This window comes from Hemiscyllium ocellatum, chromosome 16 (genome assembly GCF_020745735.1).
Source record: "Hemiscyllium ocellatum isolate sHemOce1 chromosome 16, sHemOce1.pat.X.cur, whole genome shotgun sequence".
In the NCBI taxonomy this organism is placed as follows: domain Eukaryota; kingdom Metazoa; phylum Chordata; class Chondrichthyes; order Orectolobiformes; family Hemiscylliidae; genus Hemiscyllium; species Hemiscyllium ocellatum.
Window position 1 is genome coordinate 8,006,994 of NC_083416.1, and position 20,794 is coordinate 8,027,787.

The 20,794-nt window shown below is 47.0% G+C and overlaps 1 protein-coding gene across 3 annotated transcripts in view; it reads left to right on the forward strand.

The window, feature by feature from the left end:
* LOC132823332 (dihydropyrimidinase-related protein 3-like) overlaps positions 1-20,794 on the forward strand; it is a 248,098-nt gene that overhangs the window by 192,021 nt on the left and 35,283 nt on the right. For all 3 annotated transcript variants that reach the window (XM_060837026.1, XM_060837025.1, XM_060837027.1), the window contains exon 12: positions 17,655-17,834. In XM_060837026.1, the coding sequence (XP_060693009.1) occupies positions 17,655-17,834 (180 nt within the window). The remainder of the gene's footprint in view (positions 1-17,654; positions 17,835-20,794) is intronic.

Genomic DNA, 20,794 nt, shown 5'->3' on the forward strand with positions numbered 1-20,794 from the left:
TCGCTCTTGACTGTCACTGATACAAATATCTCAGCAAGCAGCTCAGTAATCTCTTCCCTTTGCTACTTCTCAGACTAGAAGGACACCATTTTGACTGGGACAACACAGGCATCTTAGGACAGGCGAAACAAAGACATGCACGAGAATTCTTAGAGGCATGGCATTCTAACCAGAACTCCATCAATAAACATATCAATTTAGATCCTATGTACCTTCCCTTGGGAAAAAAAGAACTGGATATGACATCGTGCACCTTGAGAAGTCAAGATCTATGAATAGAGAGGCGGGACATACCACCAGCACTTTACTAGAGACTCTCACTGATGATGTTAGCTAGTGTGGTGACAAAACCTCTGAAAACAAACCTTCCAGCTCAGCGAGCTAACTTTTACATACTTATCATCAACCTGAGCTACAAATCTTCTCAAAAATTGCCAAAGTGGTAATGTCCCTACCTCTGAAATAGGAGGCTTAGGTCAGGTCGTACCTGCTCCAGAGGATTGTAATGACATCTCTGATCAGAGATGTTGATTTAGAAAATATATCTCAGGTTGGTTTTTAACCAGTGATTTATACCCAATGGGAAGAGAGATGGAAGATTAGACAGAGAAAGGAATTGAGGTCTAAGTCAGTGATTGCTTTTCAAGGCCGGAAGGGAGTCAACAAGGTGAGTTGGCATGAGAGGAGGGTTCAAAGGTGTGTGCGGCTGAAAGATTGGATGGTGAGTTTGCGGATTCGGTGTACCCCAGGAGCAAAAGCCCCAGGCAGGGTCTTCTACAGTCTATGAAAACATGTACTGCTGCTGTATAGCACTCCCAGATCTCTCCTCTCAGACTCTGTGTTTGTCCACATATGTATGTTTGCAGGGAAAGGCTGAGATAGATAATTCTGGACTTCTGACTGACTGCAGTCGTGTGCCTCTTTGTATCAAGTCACGTACATCTGACGTGAAATGTCAATTAGAGACTTGACTTCGGGGAATATTTTGCCTGTCTGTGTAAACATAGCAATTTCAGGGCTGGAATTTGACCCAAGTGCACTCCTTTTCAACAATGATCAAATCTACATTTAATATACTTTGGACCAGTGCCCACTCTGACAGGAAATACCACCATCTGTCGTTTCCTAGCAAGAAAGGAGAAGTCCATAAATTTTCGTCAGTTTAGCGTAAAGACTCATCTCTTGGAAGTGGCCACTTTTTAGTTGCGTTTAATGAGCAAGACTTTGTTCATGGCTCTGGACATCTCTGGTAGACTTTTCACTCGAAATGTTTTCACAACTCGGAATCTGGTGACCCAGATTTAAACAGGCGCTCATGAAATAAACAGGAAGCATGGCTGGACAAACGGAGGGGCTGGCACTGACATGGGGTTTAAAGACAGACGTGGGGCTATATACAGGAATGGCTGTCTTTCATTGTTGGCTCTTGTTTGATGTATTTCCTATATCTGTCATGCACCTTCATGGAAACAAATCGCAAGGTCTCTGTCCATGGAAATAGCTGCTTGTCACAATCTCAACACATCAGTACATGAATGGGCTTGGAGGGATTATGGGCCAGGAGCAGGCAGATGAGACTAGTTTAGTTTGAGATTGTTCCGTATGGGCTGGCTGGACCGAAGAGTTTGTTTCTGTGCTATGTGATACTATCTGAACAGTCTCAACCATAGGAGACTGCTCAGCCACTCCATTAGTTAATATTGCCTGCCTCAGTGTCACTTCCTTGCACAATCTTTATATCCCTTCATGGCTTTGTCATCTAAATATTGCCATCTTGAACATGTTCAGTAATTGCATTTCTGTCTCTGGGATGGGGAATTCCAAAGATTTTACATCTCTCTTACATAAGAGAGGCGATGTCCTCGTGGTGTTATCACTGGACTGTTAATCCAGAGACCCAGGTCATGTTTAGATTTAGATTTATTGTCACATGTATATAAGAAAAAAGTGCTTTTCATGTGTTCTACACAAAGTGTCACCACACATTAGGGGAGGTGATGGCCTAGTGGTGTTATCACTGGACTGTTAATCCGGAGACCCAGCTCATGTTCTGGGGACCTGGGTTCGAATCCTAATATGTCAGAATTAAGAGTCTCATGATAACCATGAGTCAATTGGAAAAACCCATCTGGTTTGCTAATATCCTTCTAGGAAGGAAATTACCAGCCTTACCTGTTCTGACATACATGTGACTCCAGGCCCACAGCAAAGTGGTTGACACTTAACTGCCCTCTGGCCTGGCCAGAGACACCCACATCCCCGAATGAATTTAAAAAATAGATCGGTAATCAAATCCTTTATAATAGATTCTAATATTTCCCCTTTTTCTGGCGTCAAATTAATAAATTTGTAGTTTGCCCTGTAATCTCCTCCTCCTTCTCTTCCTACACTGGTGTTACACTTGCCCATCTCTAATCTGCAGGACGCTTCCCAGAATCAATCTGACCAATTGGGTAGCACGGTGGCACAGCGGTTAGCACTGCTGCCTCACAACACCAGAGACCCGAGTTCAATTCCCGCCTCAGGCGACTGACTGACTGTGTGGAGTTTGCACGTTCTCCCCATGTCTGCGTGGGTTTGCTCCGGTTTCTCCCACAGTCCGAAGATGTGCGGGTCAGGTGAATTGGCCATGCTAAATTGCCCGTAGTGTTAGGTAAGTGGTAAATGTAGGGGTATGGGTTTGTTGTGCTTCGGCGGGTCGGTGTGGACTTGTTGGGCCGAAGGGCCTGTTTCCACACTGTAAGTAATCTAATCTAATCTAATTCATCCACGATCTCTTGGAAGTCTCCTTCAACACTCTGCCTCTGTCGGCCTTTTCAGACACGCTTTTGTTTTGTTACTGGGATAATGCTCACCGTGTAGCCAACTCTCAGTTGTTGTTAATGGAGATTTAAACAAAACCAGCATCTCTGGTTCACCTTAGGGAAGGAAATCTGCCATCCTTATCCTACATGTGACTACAGGCCAAGCAAAAAAGTGGTTGGCACTCAACTGCCCTTTGAAAAGGCAAAGAGAGCATTCAGTTCAAGGACAGTTGGGGATACCAATGCCAACCAATGTGGGCGTGCAGCACAGTGGCACAGTGGTTAGCACTGCAGCCTCACAGCGCCAGAGACCCGGGTTCAATTCCCGCCTCAGGTGACTGACTGTGTGGAGTTTGCACGTTCTCCCCGTGTCTGCGTGGATTTCCTCCGGGTGCTCCGGTTTCCTCCCACAGTCCAAAGATGTGCGGGTCAGGTGAATTGGTCATACTAAATTGCCCGTAGTGTTAGGTAAGGGGTATATGTAGGGGTATGGGTGGGTAGCGCTTCGGCGGGTCGGTGTGGACTTGTTGGGCCGAAGGGCCTGTTTCCCTACTGTAAGTAATCTAATCTAAAACCTTGTTAAAATCCCGCGTGAGAATTTTTTTTAGAAAGAAATGGTCTTGGGCCTGTGATTGAGCTTCATTAGAGCCTGTCTGTGCAAGATTCAGTCAGAAGGAAAAAGAGAAATTGTGATTACGTTGGACATTTCAGAATCTGAGGACATCCTGGTACACTTGACGAGAATTGGAGTGTAATTCTAGGAAACTCAGCTACCAGTTTGTACATTGCAAGCTTCTACAAACAACAGTGTGATGATCAGTGATGTGCGTCAAGGGATAAATTGGGTAAAACTCTGGGGAGATATCACCTGTTTTTTTTATTAATTCAAAATCATACCAAGGGATCACTTACACCCTCCCGAGTGGGGCAGACAGGGCTGTGGATTTATATCCCTGTATGATTTCGAACAAAGGGATCATTCTGTGTTAAATTGGGTCAGTGACTGGGAGATGGCACTGCTGAGGGCCTTCAAAGAGAAACAGGTTTGGGTTTTCTAAGAAGTGCTGCTCGTGATGACTGGGGTCTGAGTGACTGTGATCAACAACACTGGGCTGCTTCAAACAGCATTTAATCATGGGCCACTTCAACTCCATGTTGTTATCCCTGGAATGGAGCCATTTTTGAGTCATGGTTATTTTTCTGTGTCAATGTGTGAGATGATAAAAGTTGCAAGCCAGTATGCGCAAAGTTTCTGTGCGTGCTTTAGCAGATAGATTTATTTTAATGCTGCTGTCCTTGTTAGATGACCAAATTACTAAGGTCTCTGTTAACTCTCATTAAATTGAGATGCAACCTTTTTTTTTCCCCAGAATTTTTATCTTCATTGCAGTTGTAACGGTGGAGTTGCATAATAGCTTTCCATAATATACTCTAGCTGCTTTTGTCCAGCAGCTGCTGTAGGGTGCAATAACTTCTATTCATAGAACATACCTTGTCCCACGACACGTACACCCGTGTGCACACGCACACCATTGAACCATTCTGACCTGGGGTTGTATTTTTGATTACTTCTCCCCCACTCCTGGTTGGACTGTTCCCTGTCATGGGAGTGTAGCAATGCAGAATGTAACTGTTTGACCCTTCAGTCCTGATAGAGTCATATCACGGAAACAGGGAGGGTAACTCAACCTGAACATTATTTGTATTCTGATTTCTCTCCACAGATGCTGCCAGATCTGCTGAGCTTTTCCAGCAACTTCTGTTTCTTTTTACAGAAACAGACCCTTCAATCCACTCGTCCAGGTATCCCAATCTAATCTAGTCTCGTTTGCCAGCACTTGGCCCATGTCCCTCTAACCTCTTCCCATTCATATACCCATCCAGATGCCTTTTTAAATGTTGCAATTGTACCAGCCTCCACCACTTCCTCTGGCAGCTCATTCCATACACGCATCACCCTCTGCATAAAAAAGTTGCCTCTTAGGTCCACTTTAAATCTTTCACCTCTCACCTTAACCCTATGCCCTTTACTTCTGGACTCCCCCACCATGGGGAAAAAAAACCTTAACTGTTTACCCTCTCCATGCACCTCATAATTTTATAAACTTGTACAAGTTCACCCCTCAGCTTCTAACATTCCAAGTAAAATAGCCTCAGCCTATTCAGCCTCGCCCGATAGCTCAAATCATCTAGCCCTGGCAACACCCTTGTAAATCTTTTCTGAACCCTTTCAACTTTTACAGCATCCTTCCTCTCACAGGGGAGGAAGCTGGCTTATAATTTTGTTGTAACTCACCATGTGATTTTTCCCCTAACAAAACAAAAACCACACATTATTCCGGCGTCCACAGATAGTCATCAGAAATGAGAATCCTGGGTCTTTTTTTCCCCCCTCTTCCTGCCTCAAATACTGAAATGGAATCTGTGATGATATAACCCAACAGTGAATCTTTGATCTGAGCAGCACAGTTGCTTACAACACTGAGTTAAGGTGTACCTCAGGGAACGGTGAACCAGAGGCATTGAGCAATATCATTTAGAAGAAGAAAAAAACAAACCCAAGTCTCGTTTTTCAACCCTTGGGCTGTGCTGAATGAAATGTTTGTTAGGAGGGGTGAATGTCACAAGTGGGATAAAGTAACCGAGCACTTGGGCGTGCATGAGCTGATCAAAAAGCAACTGTGTGTCTTTGTGAAGAGTAGCTAATTGTTAAGATTCCCCATTCTCTCCCCGTCCCCTCCCAAGACAAAACCTCTGAGGAGCACCCTGCTTCTGCTGCACATCTTTGGTATTGTCTAAATGGCATTGCGGCCATCTTTATTTCGGCCAAGCTGCATCGCTGATGCAGTCCTAGCCCGTATTTTTCAAAAATTTAGTCATGGGATGTGGGCGTCACTAGCTAGGCAGCATTTATTGCCCAGCCGGCGATTAAGAGTCAACCACGTTGCTCTGGGTCTGGAGCCACGTGTAGGCCAGACCAGGTAAGGATAGCAGGTCCCTTCCTTCCCTGAGTGAACCAGATGGTGTTTTTCCAACAATGGGTTCACAGTCATCATTAGAGTTCATTATTTCCATCATTATTATTTCCAGAGTTCAGGTCAGACCATCTGCCATGCTGTGGGATTTGAACATAGCTTCCTAGAATATATACCTGGGTCTCCAGATTAGTAGTCTAGCGACGAAAGCATGAGGCCATTGCCTCCCCGCTGTGATTAGCCGGTTAATCAATGGTAAAGAAATGCTGTGTCCAACTAGGGCTACCTATCGTACCAGCCTTATACTTTTTTTTAAACCCCCCGCAGGTCTTTAACCTGTGACCATGCAACAACATCTTCCCTCCAGATTCAATCAGGTACTAGGATTAGGCAGAGAGTGACTTTAACAAATGGATGTCAAAACCTGCCGATTGTCAGGCATTGTTTGTTCTGGCCCTGGTAATGATTTGTTGGTGTGCGCTGGTCTGAAAGTAAGTTGCATGTACCTGCTCCAGTCACCGTGAATCCCATCAGAGCTCCGTCTGCGAATAAATTACTGTCTGACTGACTCTACGGTCTCTTTCTCCTGAGAGTGTAATGGGCCTCAGCTGGAATGTGAAGCCCCTCATGAGTGATCAGCAGTGACAGTCTTCCTGCAGATGGGAGACTTAATAGAAAAGCTTTACTCTCTTAAAACCAAGTGTAAATGCTTACTCGCCCAAAGTCACTTGCCACAAATTTCTTGAAGCCGCACCTTCTATTGCGATTGCTCTGATTCCAAAATGGCCAATCTGTCATCTCAAACAGAGTCATCGAGTCCTGCAGCATGGAGACAGGACCTTTGGCCCAAACTGGTCCACGCCGACCAAAAATGTCCGTAGACGCTAACCCCATTTCCCTGCACTTGGCCCATATCCTTCTAATCCTAAATAGAAGAGGTTAATCCATAGCAAGCAATGTTTGATATGACACAAAGGTGATGTTGCTGGACTGGGAGTCACTGTTAGTTAATGAGCTACAACGAGTTGTTGAGTTAATGGGACTTGATGTGAATTTTGGGCAGCAGAGTTTCCCAAATGCTCCGTTTAATAAATGGTGCAACATGGGAGGTTGGGGTGGTGCTGCATTGGAATAAAACTGAGGTAACGCAGGCTTGAAAGGATAGAGAACTGCTGTTGCACTGTTATAACATTAATACCCCCTGCATTAGCTAAATGTGACAGCAACCTGCTCGTGATGCTATTGAAGCAAGACTCTGTTTTTAAAAGCACTCTGTACAGTCAGTCCTCCTGAAGAGACGGTGGTGATTTGTTTATTGAACAGCCAGTGAGCAGTTTGAGAAAGATCAGTGAGGATTCATGTTTATTATGCTGGGGGAATATGGAAGGGCTCAATGGACATAAATTTCTCTTATAAACAGATGTAATGGGGGAAGGGCTCCAGTATCACTTGAAATGTTTTGCCATGAAGTAATATCCCTTTGATTCTGACCCATGAGCACTGGCTCCCCTTGATCTTTGAGAAGCAAACAATCTCTTGCTGCTGACAGTATATTACTGTAGAACGGCCGTTGACATACCAAAGAAAGTCTCAGCTAATGCTAAGCTCTTTACCGCTTTTTGATTAATTACAAGATGTGAGTGTCACTGGCCAGGCCAGCTTTTATTGCTGTTAAGGACCAACCACATTGCTGTGGGTCTGGAGTCGAATGTAGGCCAGACCAGGTTGGGATGGCAGTTTCCTTCCTTAAAGGACATTACTGAGTCCAGGTTTTCCTGACCCTCAGCATGGTTTCACAGTCATCATTAAACTCTTAATACCAGATTGATTTTGTGCTTTGACAAAGGGTCAGGTAGCCTCGAAACGTCAGCTCTTTTCTCTCCTGACGGATGCTGCCAGACCTGCTGAGATTTTCCAGCATTTTCTCTTTTGATTTTTTTTTTCCCACTGATTTCAAATCCCACCACCTGCCCTGGCAGGATTTGAACCCAAGTCCCCGCTTCATTATAGAACATTACAGCTCAGTACAGGCCCTTCGGCCCTCGATGTTGCACCCACCTGTAAAACCGGTCTGAAACCCATCTAGCCTATGCTATTCCATTTTCATCCATACGTCTATCTAATGCCATTTAAATGCCCTTAAATTTGGCGATTCTCCACTGTTGCAGGCAGGGTGTTCCATGTCCCTACTACTGAGTAAAGATCTGGATTTTTATCTGGATCTCTGGATTAATAGACCAGCAATAATACCACGAGGACATCGCCTCCCCTCTAATCTGGTGTATTGTTGATCCATCAAACCCTGCTTGACAGCATTTTATTTCCTCCTGTATAAAACATTGGTCTTTCCATTCCTGCTGTATGTATTTTGGCAATGGCTGACCAATCTGTCTGCCTCACCTCTCCCATATTTTCAACACTCCAAGCTCAGTTAGTCATGAGGTACCTCCTTAGTGCGTCGTATCCCCTGAACAAACGTCGTGTCTTCAAGATGCCCACAGACATTGAGAAGCTCAAGTGCCTTTGACATGGATAATGTTTAAATGTGCTCCATTTAAGTTCAGAGCCTCTCCGATAAGTCCCAGGTTCTATGCTATCCAAGTGACTGGACTCTGCACTTTTATGACCAGGTGAGGAGGGCTGAGACAGCAGCCCCCAAACCACTCCACCCCACTCCTCCCCACCCCTTTTAGTTGTTTCCACTTGTGGGAGAATCCGAAGCTGGGGAGAGAGAGGGAGAGAGAAAGAAAGAGAGTTAGACCCTGTGAGAGATAGAGATAATGCTCCCAGGAGGGATTTCTCACAGTAGTGGTAAAAAATGAACTATCAATTTTTGATTTTAGTAATAAATAATTTTCATACCTAAGACGTCCTGGGCTAAAATGTCCCCCCACCACAAGAGAAAGGAATGCAATATTAAAATAGTCATCTGTGTTCGGCATCACAAAATTTGTCCTGCTTGAATTTACACGCGTATAATAAGGTGTATACATTAAATATGCAAAGTTGTCTTCATATATCAGTTTGGGAAGAAAATAGAACTAGGCTTGAGAATATACAACTGAACCATATTTTAACAGCTTCTCTGCCAAGAAAGAACTGATACTTCCAGTGATGTTGATAAACTTCACAAATGGGCCATCCTTTCCCATGGGCCTTGCCAGCGAGAGTTCCACGTCAGCCTAGGTTGAGGTCTATTGTTATCACTTCTTGGGTTTTCCCAGCAATGGTAACTGGGAACATGGAGAATTGTCTCACTTTCTGCCCAGAGCATGGACAGAGCAGCACAATGACTGAATTCAGCTCATCGAGTGAGGGTGAAAGTTTAGACCTGGGTTTGTGCAGCTAAACTAACCCGAACATTCATTCATTCATTCAATTCTTTTTGTTCTCTCCATGCTTCAGTAATGCCAGATTGCACTTAAATGTGAACCAAAGAAAACATGTTAGACTCCCAGAGCAAAGCCATTAACATCGGGGAGAGAATGATGTGTCAACTTACTGAAAATAACCCTTCACTGCAATATTATTTTTACAACCCTTCCCAGAGGACTCCCATTAATATTTTTATGTTGCCATCTCTGAAATTGAAATCTTGAAGCAGCTTTTAAAATGCTTGTGCTCGGCAGGTGGTTATAGTTAAATGCCGACAGTGTCTTCAGACTTTGAGATGCTTGCCTCTTCAATCACCTGAAGAGACCAGCGCTGGAATTTTACACAAAGTTGGTGGTCTTGCTGTTTCTCTCGTTTTTCTGCCACCTCCCTGAGCTGAAGGGAGGACTGCAGATGCTGGAGAGTCAGCGTCGATAAAATGGAGAGCTGCAGAAAGCACAGCAGGTCAAGCAGCATCCAAGGACCTGGAGAATTGACATTTTAGGCAGGAGCCCTTCATCAGGATTGGGGAGGGGTAAAGGGGGCTGAGAGATAAATAGTGGGGTGGGGAGGGGGGGGCAAGGTAGTTGGGATGGCAATTGGTGGATGCAGGTAGGATGTGATGGAGATTGGGAAGGGTGGAGTGTAAAGGTGTGAAGGAGCGTCCGAGGCTGATTAGATTAGATTAGATTACTTACAGTGTGGAAACAGGCCCTTCGGCCCAACAAGTCCACACCGACCCGCCGAAGCGCAACCCACCCATTCCCCTACATTTACCCCTTTACCTAAAACTAGGGGCAATTTAGCATGGCCAATTCACCTGACCCGCACATCTTTGTGACCGTGGGAGGAAACTGGAGCACCCGGAGGAAACCCACACAGACACGGGGAGAATGTGCAAACTCCACACAGTCAATCGCCTAAGTCGGGAATTGAACCCGGGTCTCTGCTGCTGTGAGGCAGCAGTGCTAATCACTGTGCCACCATGGCGCCCACGAGGGGTGACCTTATAGAGGTTTATAAAATCTTGGGGGACATGGATAGGAAAAATAGACAAAGTCGTTTCCCTGGGGTGGGGGTGTCCAGAACTAGAGGTTTAGGGTGAGAGGGGAAAGATATAAAAGACCTAAGGGGCAAATCTTTCATGCAGAGGGTGGTACGTGTATGGAGTGAGCTGCCAGAGGAAGTGGTGTAGGCTGGTACAATTGCAACATTTAAAAGGCATCTGGATGGGAATATGAATAGGAAGGGTTTAAAGGGATATGGGCCAAGTGCTGGCAGGTGGGACTAGAGTAGTTTAGGCTATCTGGTCGGTATGGACGAGTTGGACCAAAGGGTTTGTTTCTATGCTGTACATCTCTATGACAGGTTAGGTCAGGTCAATGGGATAAGGTTGCGAGGGCGGGCTGGACCTGGGATGGGGTTGGGGGGGGGGGGGGGTGGGGAGATTTGCAAGTTGGTGAATTCTATGTTGAGGCCATAGGGTTGTCATCTCCGAGGTGGAAGATGAGATTTTCTTCCTCCAGTTTGCACGTGGCATTATTTTGACGGTGGAGGAGGCCTACGATGGACAGGTCTTCGGGAGAGTGGGAGGGGGAGTTGCAAAAGCTGGCAACTGGAAGGTGGGGTTGATTGGAGCATACGGACCAGAGATGTTCCCTGAATCAGTCCCTGAGTTTGTGCTCTGTCTTTCCAATGTAGAGGAGACCGCGTTGGAAGCAGGAAATATACATGAATCCAGCGGAGATGTCAGAAATGAGCTCTTCCTGATTGGAGAGGGAGAAATGGCTCAGAGCTGTAGTCCCAGCAGTGCCATTGGGTGGCATGGCCATTGCTGAGCCTATCACCAACCATCCAAACAAAAAGAGATACTGTAGATCCGGACCTATAGGGGGCAGCAATGGCTAGTGCTATTATTGCTGGACTGTTAATCCAGAGACACAAATCATGTTCTGGGGACCCAGTTCAAATCCCACCATGGCAGATGGTGATAGTTTAATTCAATAAATATCTGGAATTAAGACTCTAACGAGCACCATGAGTTGATTGTCAGAAAAACCCATCTGGTTCACTAATGTTCTTTAGGGAAGGAAACTGCCATCCTTACCTGGTCTGGCCTACATGCGACTCCAGACCCACAGCAATGTGGTTGACTCTTAACTGTCCTCTGGGCAATTAGGGATGAGCAATAAATGCTGGGCCTAGCCAGTGACTCCCTCATCCCCTGAATGAATGACGAGAAATGAGACAAGGAGGGCTAGCTGAGCGGAGTTTGGAGCAGTGTAAGGGTGCTGGATTGGGCTAATGTACGGAGTCAGGAGAGACCATGGGGAGGTGGTGGGGGAGTTGTGAGGCCACCATTGGGCAGAGGGCAACCTGTACCCACAATCAAGACTATGGGCTGCACCCATTGTTGTTTTGATTTGATTTGGATTCCATTTCATTTATTGTCACATACTGAAATACAATGAAATGTGTTCAATTGTGTGCTATCCAGAGAAATCATACCTTACACAAATACATCAGGGTAATAGAACAGAATGCAGAATATAGTGTTAAAGCTACAGAGAAAAATCAACTCTAATAAAGGAGAGGTCTATTCGTAGGTCTGCTCACAACGGGGAAGAAGCTGTTCTTCAATCTGTTAGTACATGTTTTCAAGCTTTTGAGTGACCTTTAGTTGACCATTTAATGGTCCCAGTTAACCCATGAACTTTCCTCCGGTCTCAGTCAGCATCCGAGCCACCAATCCTGTCTGCCCATGGATGGTGAGCTGCCCCTTGGCACAGTGAGTTGTGCCCTTGGCTCATCCAGTCTACATAAATAAGAACTTAGGACAATTCCTGGTGTGGTCCTGGAGTCTACTTCATTTGATCTGTTTGGCTGGATTGCAATTCCTAAAGAATTATTGCTGTGCCTATTGTTTGAAAATCTCAGTATGGATATTTTTTTTTGTTGATTTGGTTTGTTTACAAGTACTTAATTGAAGCATTCTATCACCATACGATGCCATCCAAATCAAAATGACACAAAGCCATCCCTTCTTCAGAATAAGACGGAGGTTTTAGTAGCGGTCTCCCAGAGCTGTCTTTACTTAAGCTTGTCATCACTCTGTGTTATGTTTTCCATTGTCTGTTAATTATTGCTACTCCCTCCCATATGTACTTGCCCCAGGCCGTCTTCATCTGACTCCGAAGAGAGTCTGCACAATTTCGCAATATACGCTACCACTATGCTTTCACCTAGTTGCCTCTGTTTGATACAGTGTGGACTGACTGTTCTGGGAAGGCAGTGGACTCTGGGCACCTCGACGGTAAAATTTAACAATACAGTTGGCACCAAATGGGCACTGCTTGATCAGCTGCTGCTTCATACAATCTGCCTTTATAACTGGTTCCATTTATACCTGAAGAATGAAACGTCAGAGAGGTGTCTCGGGGGAATGTCAATACTGTACTTTGGCCAAATCAGATCCCCCCCCCTCACCCGTATTACAGGTCACAAAAATAGTGATGCTATTGGATGCCCTGTATTCTTATGAATACCCTTCCTCCATTCTGTTTGATGAGCTTTCACTGTTAAATACCCTCCCTCCACCCTGTTAGTGCCCTCTCCCCATTAAATACCCTCCCTCCACCCTGTTAGTGCCCTCTCCTCATTAAATATCTTCCCTCCACCCTGTTAGTGTCATCTCCCCATTAAATACCCTCCCTCCACCCTGTTCGGTGCCCTGCTTTGAATGGAATGGACCTAAAGAGGGGATTGCTATAAAGTGACAATGGCATTTTGTTGCTGAGCTATGTTTCTTAAACAGGACCTTAACAGTGAAATTCCATTCTGATTTTTAAACAAATCCTGTGAGAAAAGCTGTACCTGCCTTTGACAAAATACTCCCCTCCCACCCTTGGGACTGCCAACATCTGGGCAGTAGGAGCAGTCTTTGAAGGTTTCCCAAGATCTGCCAAGCTATGTCGCAATCTGAGCTGTTCCCCACCCTCCCCTATTACCCACACAGCCGTGAAGTGCTTACCCTCTGCTGGGCAGCCTGGCTGAGAAGGTCCAGCTGTATTTGCAGCAGGTTAATTCTTTGAGCTGCATGTCTCAACCCACAGCTTGGGGTGTTGCAATAGCAGAGTTGGCACAAGGAAACATAGAATCCCTACAGTGTCGAAACAGGCCCTTTGGCCCAACAAGTCCACACCGACCCTCCAAAGAGTATCCCACTCAGACCCATTCCCCTACCCTATTACTCTACATTTCCCCCTGACTAATGCACCTAACCTACACACCCCTGAACACTACGGGCAATTTAGCAATGATCAATCCACCTAAACTGCACAACTTTGGACTGTGGGAGGAAACCGGAGCACCCGGAGGAAACCCACACAGACACGGGGAGAATGGGTAACCTCCACACAGTCAGTCACCCAAGTATGGAATTAAACCGGGGTCCCTGGTGCTGTGAGGTAGCAGTACTAACCACTGAGCCACCTACGTGACCAAGTCTAATTCACTGTATGAGACCTGAAGGGCTTATGTCCGAAATGTCAGCTCCCCAGCTCCTCTGATGCTGCCTGACTTGGTGCAGTTTTCGAGCACCACACTTTTGCCTCTGACTCTCCAGCTTCTGTAATCCTCACTTTCTCCAGAGTTCCTTTCCATCCCAGCCCAGCCTGTCAAGGCAGTGCGAGCCCAGAATGTCCGGGTTTTGTAACAGACATCTCACACTCTGGGTTCATCTGCATTCCCTGACAGAGTGGCTATGGATTGGGAACTCTGGATGCCGCAGTACTATCTGATCGCTTCTACTGGGGTGGCATGGTGGCTCGGTGGTTAGGGACCACAGCACCAGGGACTCGGGTTTGATTCCAGCCTTGGGCGTCTGTGTGGAGTTTGCACATTCTGCCTGTGTCTGCGTAGGTTTCCTCCAGGTGCTCCGGTTTCCTCCCACAATCCAAAGGTGTGCAGGTTAGGTGAATTGGCCATGCTAAATTGCCCATAGTGTTCAGGGATGTGTAGGTTTGGTGCAATAGTCAGGGTCGGTGTGGACTTGTTGAGCTGAAGGGTCTGTTTCCACACTGTAAGGATTCTACTCCATTGTGTTTGGCCAACTTGCAGGGACGCAGCTTTGAAATTCAACCCTTTTTAAGTCTCTGTTTTATTGCCTGATAAAAGACAACTATTTCTTTTGCTCTTAAAAGTATGCTTGGGCTCATTATTCCGTGCCGGCCAGGAGAGTGCTGGCCTTAAATTCAGATCCAAACTCATTCTGATGAAGGTTACGCCCACTGTTTTGTTCCTGTCCCACCTTTGCAGAAAATTCTGCTCATAATTCCAACAGGCAGACACATACTATCTCTTGTCTCACTGTTGGTGGCCTTAATAGTATTGAATTGTTTCTCTCATCTCGGAGAGTAAGTAATCATTTTCTCCCCTCGTGTTTCTGATTTGCACTGAAGTTCAGTTCTACAGCTGCCTCCAACTGTTAGCTGGGGCAGGTTATTCCTAGGGAGGACATTTCTAGAAGCATGGCATTCCAATCGGAACTCTATCAACAAACACATTGACCCCCATTTCCCAACCCCTGAGAAAAAGAACAGGAAATGACTTCACCTTGGGAAATGATATCACAGGAAATGGCATCACCAACCCAAACATTTCAATAGGAAGCAAGAGTCATCTGCAGTGCTTCGTCCAGAGGCTCACTGAAGATGTTACCTAGTATGGTGACAAAAGTTCTGAAAAGGAACCTTTCAGCTCAGCAAGCAAGCCGACATCCAGGGTATTTTACCAGTGCCCAACCCTGGCCTTATATCAACTCCCCCTGTGAGGTTTCATGATTAATGATGGGGAAATGGAGAGACACCAGTGATCTTCCTTGCCCTGGTGAAGTGCTATTAGCAATGATTCACTTTGTAGCCAGGCTGAAAGTGGATTGGATGGGATCAAAATGGGCATCATCCTCACTCCTGGGTTATTGCCTTCGCTACACCAGCCTTATTACCGACGCTTTTGTGGAAGGTGGACGTCATCAATTGGGCCAGCATTTCTGACCCCATCCCTCATTGCTCTTGAGAAGGTGATGCTGATGCATCACCCTCAGACAATATAGTCAGCACATTGTGGTCTGTTCCCTGGTATTATTATGAACTGGTTGTGAGACTTTGACCCGGGAGTGATAATTACCGTGTATACTCGATTAATAGTCGAATTTTTTGGGCTACTTTTTAAGGTTAATTTTAGGGGGGGGGTTGACTGTTACATGGATACTATGAGGGGCTGAAATTCATGCCCGTTGAAATTCATACCATTTCATTAGCAGAAGCCCAATTGACCTCTAAATGAATAAAAACAAACAAATTATTGATAATTCTGAAAACTCGGAGCAGAGCTCAACAGGCAGCGGACTGGAAGACCAGGAACAGAACAAAATGGGCAGACTGAAATACTGGAGTGGGATGTGACAGCCAGTACACTGACTCATAAACGTTGATCTGTTATCTGTGGAGAACTAGGGTTGACCTTTACACAAGATATATGGAAAATTCCAGGTTATTTGTCCAAAAATAGGTGGTCGACTTTTACATGAGATCAACTATTACTCGAGTACGAACGGTATATTTCCAAGTGAGGATGGTGAGCAGAGATTGCAGATGATGCTGTTCCTGTATATTCGCTGCCTTTGTTGGAGAATCTGCCTGTTTGTGAGGTTGTGCAATTTTAGATTAGATTACCTCCAGTGAGGAAACGGGCCCAACAAGTCCACACTGACCCTCTGAAGAGCTTTCCTGAAGAAGGGCTCATACCCGAAACGTCGATTCTCCTGCTCCTTGGATGCTGCCTGACCTGCTGCGCTTTCCCAGCAACACATTTTCACCTCTGAAGAGCAACCCACCCAGACCCATTCCCCGACATTTACCCCTGACTAATGCACTATGGGCAATTTAGCATGGCTAATTCACCTGACCTGCATATCTTTGGACTGTGGGAGGAAACCGGAGCACCCGGAAGAAACCCACGCAGGCACTGGGGGAATGTGCAAACTCCACACAGACAGTTGCCCAAGGCGGGAACTGAACCCGGGTCTCTGGTGCTGTGAGGCAGCCATGCTAACCACTGAGCCACCGTGCCGCCCTCCTTTTTAATCTGTCAGCCAGGGCTCCCTGATGAACAGCCCCAATCAGGGAACTCCGATTCTGTGAGGTGGAGTTGGCTGAACTGGTTGCAATCACTGCACACAGTGCTGGATTCACAGTGGAGGGAATTAATAACTAGCACGAGGGGACATGATTACAAACTGATAGATAAAGGACAGATGTCAGGTAGTTTCTTTACCCAGAGAGTAGTAGAGGCATGCAACGTCCTGCCTGCAACAGTAGTAGACTCGCCAACTTCAAAGCTATTTATATGGTCACTGGATAAATATATGGATGAAAATGGAATAGTGTAGGTTGGATGAGCTTCAATTGGTTCTAAAGGTCGGTGCAACATCATGGGCTGAAGGGCCTGTACTTTGCTGCAATATTTTATGTTAAAGGTGTTCTTAAAGATGGTAGATGAGGTACCAATCCAGCAGCTGTGCCCAGATGGCGCATTAGTCTGAGCTTGGGAGTATTCCTGACATGTGCCTTGTAGCTGGTGGACAGGCCTTTGTGAGTCAGGAGAATCTAAATTTGTTCTTATAGCCATGATGTTTATGCAGAGACAAACAAAAACTGTAGATGCTGGAATATAAGGTAGACAGGCAGGAGGCTGGGAAGAAGGGTTTATGCCCGAAACGTCGAATCTCTTGTTCCTTGGATGCTGCCTGACCTGCTGAGCTTTTCCAGCAACACATTTTCAGCAGGAGGCTGGGAGAACACAGCAAGCATCAGGAGGTGGAAAGGTCGAAGTTTCAGATCTAACCTTTCTTCAGGACTGGGGGTGGGTGTTGGGGGCGGGGAGGGGAGAGGGTGGGGGAAGGTTTTTTGGTGGGGAAAGGTAAGCACAGGTAGAGGGTATGACCTGGTTAGTCGATGGGAGGAATGAATCCAGTTGGTGGCAGAAAGCAGTGGGAGGGAGACAGGGATGGAAAGGGAGGTCATTTGAACTTGGAGATCTCAATGTTGAGTCATCCAGGCTGTAGGCTGCCCAGGCAAGAGATGAGGTGTTGATTCTTCAATTTGCACTTTGATTCATTTTGGCAATGGAGGAAGCCGAGAATGGTGTTGACGGAAAGGTAGTGGGAAGGGGAATTAAAAAGCGTGGTGATCAGGAGCCCAGATTGCACCCGGCTGTGTTGGTTGGCGAGACATTGTCCTGAGTTTACGGTTTGTAGTTATCTGGCTAGTCCCAGTTTCTGGTGAGTGGTGAGCCCCAGGATGTTTGAGAGCGGGTTAGTGTTACACTAACCTTAAAGGGAAGGGATATTGAAGCAAGTGCTCGACACAGTTTGATCTAACCATCACCTGAGTGTAAACATTCGTCCTTTGTTCAGTTTTAATTTGAATGTTCTTTCCCCCAGGCTGTGGAGTACAACATCTTTGAAGGAACAGAGTTGTGTGGAGCTCCTGTTGTCGTCATCAGTCAGGGCAAGATTGTGCTGGAAGATGGGAACCTCCATGTCACTCCGGGAAGCGGCCGCTTTATTCCCTGCAAGCCTTTTGCAGACTTTGTACACAAGCGCATCAAGGCACGAAAGCAGGTAAGGCAGTCTCTATGTGTGAACCTGCAGCTTTATAATCGTCGTCTTTCCCGGTTCCCTGTGAAGGGCCCGCGGGTGATTTTAAGAGAAAGTGAGGACTGCAGATGATGGAGATCAGAGTCAAAACGTGTGGCGCTGGAAAAGCACAGCAGGTCAGGCAGCATCTGAGGGGCAGGAGAGTCGACATTTTTCAAGCATGATCTCTTCATCAAGAATGTCATTCCTGATAAAGAGCTTACACTCGAAACATCGACTCTCCTGCTGCCCAGGTGCTGCCTGACCAGCTGTGCTTTTCCAGCGCCACACTTTTTGCCAGCGGGTGATTTTAACCAAGTTAAACACATCATCCAGGCAGCAGGGAGCTGCTCTCCCTGGGATTTACATACAAAGGGAACTGGCTAGCATGGCAAGTTATCACTCAGCACGACAATGGGGCAGCTCTTGTTTTTGCAAACGTGTGTTGAGTGATTGAGAGTTGATTAACATCAGGGATGAAATGCTGGTCGGGGTAACATGAGTGAGTATGCTGCTTGGTGTATTTGGCAAATGACAGAAGGGTTACAACATTGAAAAGACATTTGGACCGGGAGATGACAGGGTTAGGGTTAGACAGATGTGCAGGTAGTTGGGGCTGAGAGAGAGTGGATGCGTGTGTGTCTGAGAGAGAGAGAGAGAGAGAGTGGATGCGTGTGTGTCTGAGAGAGAGAGAGAGAGAGAGAGAGAGGATGCGTGTGTGTCTGAGAGAGAGAGAGAGAGAGAGAGAGTGGATGCGTGTGTTTCTGAGAGAGAGAGAGTGGATGCGTGTGTGTCTGAGAGAGAGAGAGAGAGAGTGGATGCATGTGTGTCTGAGAGAGAGAGAGAGAGAGAGAGAGAGTGGATGCGTGTGTGTCTGAGAGAGAGAGAGAGAGAGAGAGTGGATGCATGTGTGTCTGAGAGAGAGAGAGAGAGAGTGGATGCGTGTGTGTCTGAGAGAGAGAGAGGATGCGTGTGTGTCTGAGAGTGAGAGAGAGAGAGTGGATGCATGTGTGTCTGAGAGAGAGAGAGAGAGAGAGAGAGTGGATGCGTGTGTGTCTGAGAGAGAGAGAGAGAGAGAGAGTGGATGCATGTGTGTCTGAGAGAGAGAGAGAGAGAGTGGATGCGTGTGTGTCTGAGAGAGAGAGAGGATGCGTGTGTGTCTGAGAGTGAGAGAGAGAGAGTGGATGCGTGTGTGTCTGAGAGAGAGAGAGTGGATGCGTGTGTGTCTGAGAGAGAGAGAGAGAGAGAGAGTGGATGCATGTGTGTCTGAGAGAGAGAGAGAGAGAGTGGATGCGTGTGTGTCTGAGAGAGAGAGTGGATGCGTGTGTGTCTGAGAGAGAGAGAGGATGCGTGTGTGTCTGAGAGTGAGAGAGAGAGAGTGGATGCGTGTGTGTCTGAGAGAGAGAGAGTGGATGCGTGTGTGTCTGAGAGAGAGAGAGAGTGGATGCGTGTGTGTCTGAGAGAGAGAGAGAGAGAGTGGATGCGTGTGTGTCTGAGAGAGAGAGAGAGAGTGGATGCGTGTGTGTCTGAGAGAGAGAGAGAGAGTGGATGCGTGTGTGTCTGAGAGAGAGAGAGAGAGAGTGGATGCGTGTGTGTCTGAGAGAGAGAGAGAGAGAGTGGATGCATGTGTGTCTGAGAGAGAGAGAGAGAGAGTGGATGCGTGTGTGTCTGAGAGAGAGAGAGAGAGTGGATGCGTGTGTGTCTGAGAGAGAGTGGATGCGTGTGTGTCTGAGAGAGAGTGGATGCGTGTGTGTCTGAGAGAGAGTGGATGCGTGTGTGTCTGAGAGAGAGTGGATGCGTGTGTGTCTGAGAGAGAGTGGATGCGTGTGTGTCTGAGAGAGAGTGGATGCGTGTGTGTCTGAGAGAGAGTGGATGCGTGTGTGTCTGAGAGAGAGTGGATGCGTGTGTGTCTGAGAGAGAGAGAGAGTGGATGCGTGTGTGTCTGAGAGAGAGAGAGAGAGTGGATGCGTGTGTGTCTGAGAGAGAGAGAATGGGTGCGTGTGGGTGTCTGAGAGAGAGGGTACATGTGTGTCTGAGAGAGAGAGAGACCGTGGGTGCGTGTCTGTCTGAGAGAGGGAGAGAGAGAGACCGTGGGTGCGTGTCTGTCTGAGAGAGGGAGAGAGAGAGACCAGTGAGTGGGGCGTGTGTGTGTCAGAGAGAGAAAGAGAGTGAGTGGGTGTGAGTCTGAGAGAGCGAGAGTGGGTCCGTGTGTGTCTGAGAGAGAGAGTGGGTGTGTGCGTGTGTGTCTGAGAGAGCGCGCAAGTGGGTGGGTGTGTGTCAGAGAGAGAGTGGGTCCGTGTGTGTCTGAGAGAGAGAGAGAGCGAGTGGTTGCGCGTGTGACAGAGAGAGAGAGCGAGTGAGTGGGTGTGTGTCTGAGAGAGAGTGAGAGGGGTTGCGCGTGTGTCTGAGAGAGGGAGAGTGAATGGGTGCATGTGTGTCTGAAAGAGAGAGAGTGGGTGGGTGGGTGTGTGCGAGAGAGAGAGAGTGGGTGCGCGTGTGTCTGAGAGAGAGTGAGTGGGTGTGTGTCTGAGAGAGAGAGAGTGGGTCCGTATATGTCTGTGTGAGAGAGAGAGAGAGAGAGTGGTTGCGCGTGTGTCTGAGAGAGGGAGAGTGGGTGGGTGGGTGTGTGTCAGAGAGAGAGAGTGGGTGGGTGGGTGTGTGCGAGAGAGAGAGCGGGTCCCTGTATGTCTGAGAGAGACAGAGAAAGAGAGACCGTGAGTGGGTGCGTGTGTGTCAGAGAGAGAGAGTGGGTGGGTGGGTAGGTGTGTGAGAGAGAGAGCTAGTGAGTGGGTGCGTGTGTGAGAGAGAGAAAGTGAGCTGGTGCGTGTGTGTCTGAGAGAGAGAGTGGGGGTGGGTGCGTGTGTGTCTGAGAGCGAGAGTTGGTGGGTGCATGTGTGTCTGAGAGAGAGCGTGAGTGAGTGGGTGTGTGTCTGAGAGAGAGAGTG